Source organism: Cebus imitator, unplaced genomic scaffold (assembly GCF_001604975.1).
Source record: "Cebus imitator isolate Cc_AM_T3 unplaced genomic scaffold, Cebus_imitator-1.0 Scaffold741, whole genome shotgun sequence".
NCBI classification, from domain to species: domain Eukaryota; kingdom Metazoa; phylum Chordata; class Mammalia; order Primates; family Cebidae; genus Cebus; species Cebus imitator.
The window spans coordinates 57,788-64,981 of record NW_016108056.1 but is presented as its reverse complement, the minus strand read 5'-3'; the positions used below and the strand labels follow the sequence as shown (position 1 = coordinate 64,981).

General features: G+C 48.1%; 1 protein-coding gene and 1 long non-coding RNA gene across 8 annotated transcripts in view; one reads left to right on the top strand and one right to left on the bottom strand.

The window, feature by feature from the left end:
• The window catches only part of LOC108296802, a 13,525-nt gene extending 11,234 nt beyond the window's left edge, over nt 1-2,291 (bottom strand). Inside the window, exon 1 of the long non-coding RNA XR_001821981.2 lies at nt 2,194-2,291. This is a non-coding gene — a long non-coding RNA (uncharacterized LOC108296802). The remainder of the gene's footprint in view (nt 1-2,193) is intronic.
• The window catches only part of IKZF4 (IKAROS family zinc finger 4), a 32,713-nt gene that overhangs the window by 13,847 nt on the left and 11,672 nt on the right, over nt 1-7,194 (top strand). For 3 of the 7 annotated variants that reach the window (XM_017519388.2, XM_017519387.2, XM_037735179.1), the window contains one exon: nt 5,538-5,642. In XM_017519388.2, the coding sequence (XP_017374877.1) occupies nt 5,538-5,642 (105 nt within the window). Of the gene's footprint in view, nt 1-115; nt 211-2,278; nt 2,403-4,176; nt 4,271-5,537; nt 5,643-7,194 lie in introns of those variants that run through there. The other 4 variants (XM_037735180.1, XM_017519392.2, XM_037735182.1 and 1 more) reach the window with 4 other exon arrangements.

The window sequence follows — 7,194 nt, the reverse complement described above, 5'->3', positions numbered from 1 at the left end:
AAAAAAAAAAAAAAAAAAGAAACCAAAATTGGGTTTTGACGTGATGAGTATCCCTATCAGAAACCCAAGCACCATTATGGAAATGACCTATAGCTTATTTTTTACTCTAAAGTAGGACCAATGAAGGAATTATTGGCATGCACTAAAGGAGATAGCAAGATGGGTCAGAAACACATATGAGAGTCATTGGCAACACCCGGGTAATGTAAGGTAAGATGTTGACTCTGACCCCTTTCTTGTTTAAGGAGGGAAGGAGTTGGAATGGGTAAAGGCATTCAATACCTGCTACATGCTTGACAGAATGACAGGGAGCAGGTAGACTCATTTAATTAGAAGAGACTTTATTAGAACAAAAGTCATGGCCCTTGTGAGGAGCGAGCCAGTCCTACTACCTCCTCCTTAGTTAAGCCTATTCAGAAAACCACTACTGTGCAACAAGTACACTCGGGACCCTGTTTAGTGCTGGGGAACACTCGGATAAAATCCAGTCCCTGCCATAAAGCAGGCAAATAAGAAACTACAAATCCCGTGGAGCTCTTTTCAGACCTGTTCATGGAGAATATTGGATGCTCGTGGAAAACTTCTAAGGTGATTTGCTTCACTGTGCTATGAAACCAAGCTTTCCCTGCTTTTGGCAGATTGGCATTTCCTAGATAATAAGTGGCCTCTGCACAGGATGGTTTTTGAACGGAAGTGGAGGCCAGGAACTCCTCATCTGTACTCTGAGAATTCTAGATGTAAGCAGCTACCTTAGAAAGGGAAAGGGGAAAGTCAAGGTAGGGCTACCATTAGCTCTGAAAAGTACCCCTCTTAGGACTGGGCATAGCTGCCCTCATCACTGACCCCTCTCTCCTGGAAGAGTCATATGGAAGCAGAGGGAAAGGCTGCAGCACGCAGCTCCCCTGAAGCACACTGCGGGCCTCCACAGGCCATCACAGCTCTTCTGCTCCACTACAGGTGACCTTCCTGCATCTGGCCACTTGATGAAAAGGGTATCTCTCTTTCTCTTCCAAGAGATTTGAATTCCTCCAGAACCTGATTCAGAAAATCTGTCTTTTCTCCCTTTTTCTCTTTTTAAAGGTACAGATTATTCCCTTCTGGAACAGGGAAGAGGGGGAGATAAGCAGGAATCTATTTTATGGCACAGATAACCACCCCTCCATTTCCCTACCTTTCAAGCAAAACAGAGTTGCTCAAACCCAGCTGATGCCATTAATCGACTGAGCAGTGAGTTTTCTGAGACTATGAAATGCTTAAGAGAACTTTAGTAGAAAGGGATTCAGGGGTAGGCAGCCCAAAGTTTCAGAGCCCCGCCCACCCCCAAATTCTTGGAATCAGAAAATGTAGTCTTCCAAAGTAGGTCAGTTTGTCAGTGAGCAGCTCCTCTGAAAAGGAAGGGAGCAGAGGCCTTGTCCTGATAGAGGGTGGATTCATCCAGGGCTTTAGGCTGCTGGGGCCCCAGGGGCACAGGAGGGAGGGGAGGTGGGGAGCCTTTTTGCCGCAGATCTGAAAAGTCTCAGGGCCCTAGAGCAACGCTAGCCTGACACCAGACTGTGCTGGGCCCTCTCGCTGCTGGAAAGGAGGGGGCTGTCAGTCCCCAGATCTAGAGAGCAACCTTCCTCCTGGAGGAGGAGGGAAAGAGTTTGGTGGGGGAGGGGCTTTCTGCCCAATCTGAGAGCCTTGAAGCTGTCCGTGTCCTGGGCCCCATGACCTCTGGGGCCTTGGCTTCCCCAGCTGGCACAGGATTGGGCCTTCCCTGGGGCCCCCCTTTTCTCCCTCCCACCCGCAGGCCCATCCATCTCTCTCTCTCTCTCTCTCTCCCTCTCTCTTGCACACAGTCTTGCCTCTCTCAGGCATTTGTTGTGCAGTTCCTCTTTGTCTGCTGGGCACGAGGGCAACGACATCTGCCTTTCCCTCCCTGTGCACACACCCACCCCCTATCCCCTTCAATGTCTTGGAAAAGGGATGCTGTAGCCTAGCATCTCCCCCACCATACACACATATACATTCTCTCCAGCCCCCTCCCCAAGCACATCCAAGCGTGCTCTCCCCTCTCCCTCTCCCTCTCTCTGTGCCTCTCTCCCTCTCTCTTTCTCTCTCTCTCTCTCACACATACACACACACACACACTCAACACACATACACCCTGGGCTGAGCTGCTCTTGCTGGCTGCAGCCGTGGGCCTCTGCTCACCGTGCTGCTGCTGCTGCTGCTGCTGCCTGCGAAATGACGGCGGGTCCCCTCACTTCCAGGAATCCACGCTTCCTGGAAGGTGAGTGGCTGGGCTCACCCCTGCCTGCCACTGAGACGCAGACATGCATACACCACCCGCACTCCCTCGCCGTTTCCAAGGCGGCGGCCGCGTTCGCACCCCAGGGTCTCACCGGCAAGGGAAGGATAATGTAAGTTCAGGCAGAAGGCGGCTAGTGGAGGGAGGAAGGAGGGTGCTGGGGCTAGGGAGCCAATTCAGTAACAACTCCCAAGCCTGAGGAGATGGAGGGGATGGGGGCTGTGTGTGTGTGTGTGTGTGTGTGTGTGTGTGTGTGTATGTATGTGTGTAGCGGGGGAGGGGGCGTTCCTCCTTATACTTGCGGAGGATGGGAAAGGGTGTTTGGTGTTGCTAAGCAAAGACGGCGACTTGGACAGTGGGAGCCTGTGGTGACATCTTTATTAGGCCTTGGGGATAGAGGTAGAGCTGCCTGGGGTTAAATGCCGAGACAGGCCTGGGTGGGAAGGGGTAGTGGAGAAAATCAAGGTAAGGAAGAGGAGCCTTGGCAAGCAGATGCCTCAGCCTGGAACAGAGATCTGAGGGGCCTCAGCCTCCTCCCCACAAAAGAGCTGAGGATGGGCGTCTTTCTTTGCTCTTGTACCCACTATAATCTGCTGGCAGGCTAGGATCCTGCCACCCTGGAGCCCATGGTCAAGAAAGGGAAAGCAGTTATGATGAGGTCCCTTGCAAGGCAGTGTGGAGGTTCTCCAAGCTCATGGCTATTCCCTAGAGGTAGCCACTATGTGAAGGTCTCGAGGAAAGGCAGCAGGAGCGGAGGGCTAGTCTCCTTTAACATGTGAAACACCTTTAGCTTGTGGCCTGTTTCCCAGTTCCTTTCTCTCCTCCTGCTTTTCAGCCTTTACCTACCTCCCAGTTCCTCTGATGTGAACCTCATGATTTGGCTTTGCCCTCTCAGGGTTTAGCCAATCTATGGTGACTTTGAGCAAGAAAATTTCTCAGAGACCTAAGAGCAGCCTTAATTCTTGGCTTTGACAGTCTGGGATTTCTTGGGAGTCCCAGACTTTGAAATTCCCTCTCTGGGGTTTCTGGAGCTGAGAGAGGAACTGCTAAACTTCCTAAATCTTACTCTAGTACCCGTCACTCTTGAGCTAGAATTGAAAATCCTTGGTGCCCAAGAAAGACTTTCTGACTCCTGAAATAGATTCATTATTATATATTAGCCCCATGAAAGTAGACTTGAGCCTGTTTTTCCTCCTACCTTAATCTTAGAGAGGGCAATAGCATCAAAGAGCCTCTTGAATTACTGGTGTGACTCCTGCTCCTCTTCCTGTTTCTGGGCCTTCATTGGGAAAGCCACAAAGGATGCTTTCCCCTCAGTGTTTCTAAGTGTACTTTTAAATATATTTTCCTCCATATAGCAAATTCCTGGCCTCAAGAGGTAGCCTCAGCCAAATAAGCTGGGACCAGCGATGGATTTCCAACAAGCTCACTCATCCTTTTAGGGTCAAGGCCTCAAAGCCCAGTGCCCTTTTTTCCCTGATTAGTAACATCAAGTGATTTAGGGCAAGTCAGCACTAACATTTGAAAGGGAATAAGAAGATACCCTTTTCAGCCCTTCTAACCCTAGTAAATTCTACACTTAGTTGAAAGGACATATTTAAAACTGGCTCTGAGTCTACAAGTCTTAACCCACAATCCTGAAATGCTTGCTTCATGATATGTGTTTGGTTCTGATTTTGGTCAGCATTTTTAGGTAACCGTGGTTCACCTAAAGAGCCCCAGCTGGGAAAACTCAGATTCAAGCCATAAGGCTTTTTCTATAGATAGTGAACAAATTTCCTCAGGCTTTGATGGGATAGAATGGGGGAAATGGGACTTTAGGAGAGGATATGAATGGGAAATGGTCCCAAAGTCCTGAGTGGTTGTTTTCTTCCCACTGACCAAAGCTGGAGAGGGATCCCTCAGGAGGGTGTGTTCCGGATTTCTTGCCTCAGGCCCAAGACTCCAACCATTTTATAATGGAATCTTTATTTTGTGAAAGTAAGTATGTGCATAGCTGGGCAATTGGGTAAAGTACTAATAGGTGGACTTTAGGGATGAATTTTAGGCTCTCTCTCTCTCCTGCTCTCTTGCTGTCTCTCTTGCTCTCTCTCTCTCTCTTCCATATTTAGGCCTGTGTGCACACATCCATGCATGTTCATGTTAGCAGATAATGTAGAAGGCTACCAGTATGTTTATCCCAGTAGGTATGTTCTCTTTATATGTATCTACATATGTGCTGTGTCTGTGTGTGTTTATCTACCTGTATTTTTATTTCACCTATGTATTTGTGCAGAAGATTGTGGGGAGGAGGGATTTTTTTTTAAAAAGACATTAATATCTTTCTTTAGGTGTGTTATCTGATTTTGAAAAATGTCGTGAAACCCTCGAAAAGCATTTTTACAAAACAATTTATCAAAAAATTAAAACAAATATACTGAGAATAAATTGATCACTTAACTGTCAAGGAATATAAAATAGTAAACATGTGATTGGAATCAGATCAGTAGGAGGCTTTCTACAGCAGCCAAATTTTTGCTGAATTTAGAAAGTCTAAGGGGCCCAATTCTTCCCTACTAAGATGGTGACCCCCAAATGGGTCCATAGGACATGGACGCTTATTGTCTGTGATCTCAGTTCCACACTAGCAGCTATGTAACCTTAGACAAGGAACATAACCCATAACCTTTTCTGTACCTCAGTTGCCTCATCTGAAAAAATGAAGATAATATTAGCACCTACTTCATATAGTTGTGAAGATTAAATGAGATTATTTCAAGTGCATAGAATAAAACCAGTACTCAATATTAACTGCTATTATTATTACTAATATTATCATTAGATTCAGGGACAATTCCAGTTACCTTTCCTGCAGATTCTGAACCTGGTTGGGGTCCTGGAGAGGAACAGTAGGGAAGAATGTCTGTCCTGAACATCTGTCCCTTGTGCGGCCCCCATTTTCCTCTCCGCCCTGGTGCGCCCAGCCCCAGCCCTGCTTCCTGTGGACGTCAGGCAGTGATGCTCTTCCCCTCAGGCCTAGATAAAGGTAGGGTAGGCAAGGCCCAGCCACTGAGCTCACGGAAGGCAGCACCAGGCATCCAGACTGGCGGGGGCGCAAGGTGTGGTGCCCAGCATACAATACTGCCTTGTACATGGCTATGAAGGAAATGTTTGTGAAATTTAACTGAATTTTTTTTTAAAGATTAGGCAATGGATAGTAGATAACTCTAGCTTCAGCTTTACCTGCCGTCTTGTTCTCTCCTCCAAGGTAGCGGGGACTCATCTCTGGAGAAGGAGTTCCTTGGGGCCCCAGTGGGGCCCTCGGTGAGCACCCCCAACAGCCAGCACTCTTCTCCCAGCCGCTCACTCAGTGGTAAGTATAACCTCCTACCACCTCCTGGCAGTAGGCACCCCCATTTGCATTTGGCCTTCAATTTATCTTCTACTGGCAACCATTTCCCCATCGTCTCCTCCAGCTAGTCTCCTGCTCAGTCTCTAAGAGCAATAAGGAGCCCAGTGTCTAGGGTTTTTCTGGCTTCTGAAAGGAGAGTGAATAGTCACCAGCAGACTAGGGTAGAATTAAAAGAGATATGGGTGGGATTGAGATAAACGTTTCAAAGAGAAATTCCAGAATTAGAGAAGCAGGTAGATAGAAATAGTCATCAAGTGGAGTTAAATAGGAAATAGAGGGTAGAAGGACCTTCCCATCTCCTCACACCCCATTCACGTACCCAGACAGGGTCCCCATGACTGCCCCTCCCCAGCTGGCCCTAGATCTGTGACATTCTCTAAATGATTGGAATAGCCAGGAATGTAGGTCGGAGCTAGAGCCAAAGCCTTCTCCTCACTGTTTCCTCTTTCCTTTATCCCTCCTGCCCTGCCTCAGCGTTTTACGGAGGTGGAGGGGGTAGAGGAGTTCAGTCTAATGGGGTGGGAGGGAACTGTAAGTATGTCTGTCTTCCAGTTTGGCTCTCTTTGGCCTGTTGCCTCCCTTCCGTCCTCCTAGGTCTGTTTTCCCGCCACTGTTAACTTGCTGGCTTCCTGCCCAAGGCCAAAGCCAGACATCTTTCTTAATGACAAGAGAGTGGAGAAAAAAGCTCCTCTTAGTCCTCTCCTCTCCTCAGTGACAGAGGACATCCTATGTACCCTCAACTTTCTTTTCTTTTTTTTTTCTTGAGATGGAGTCTTGCTCTGTTGCGCAGGCTAGAGTGCAGTGGCACAATCTCAGCTCACTGCAACCTCTGCCTCCCAGGTTCAAGCGATTCTCCTGCCTCAGCCTCTGAAGTAGCTGGGATTATAGGCATGCACCACCATGCCTAACTAATTTTTGTATTTTTAGTAAAGATGGGGTTTCACCATGTTGGCCAGGCTGGTCTCAAACTCCTGACCTCAATAAATCCACCCACCTCGGCCCCCCAAAGTGCTGGAATTATAGGTGTGAACCACTGCACCCAGCCCAACTTTTTTCTCTTGACACCTATTTGCCTGGTGAGTGGGAGAAAAATTTGTCTCAGGTTCCAGAAGGACTCTGATATCACCAGCAGGGATATTAGAGTATCGGCCCTGTTTAAGGCTTGAATGTCTGAAGGTCTAAAGACACTCTCTTAAATTTTAAGAGTGCCAGTGCCATTCTGGGTTGGGCGTGGTGGGTCATGCCTGTAATCCCAGCACTTTGAGAGGCTGAGGCGAATGGGTCACCTGAGGTCAGGAGTTGGAGACCAGCCTGACCAACATGGAGAAACCCTATCTCTACTAAAACTACAAAAATTAGCCAGGCGTGGTGGTGCGTGCCTGTAATCCCAGCTACTCGGGATGCTGAGGTAGGAAAATCTATTGAACCCAGGAGGTGGAGGTTGCAATGAGCCAAGATTGCACCACTGCACTCTAGCCTGGGCAACAAGAGCGAAACTCCGTCTCAAAAAAAA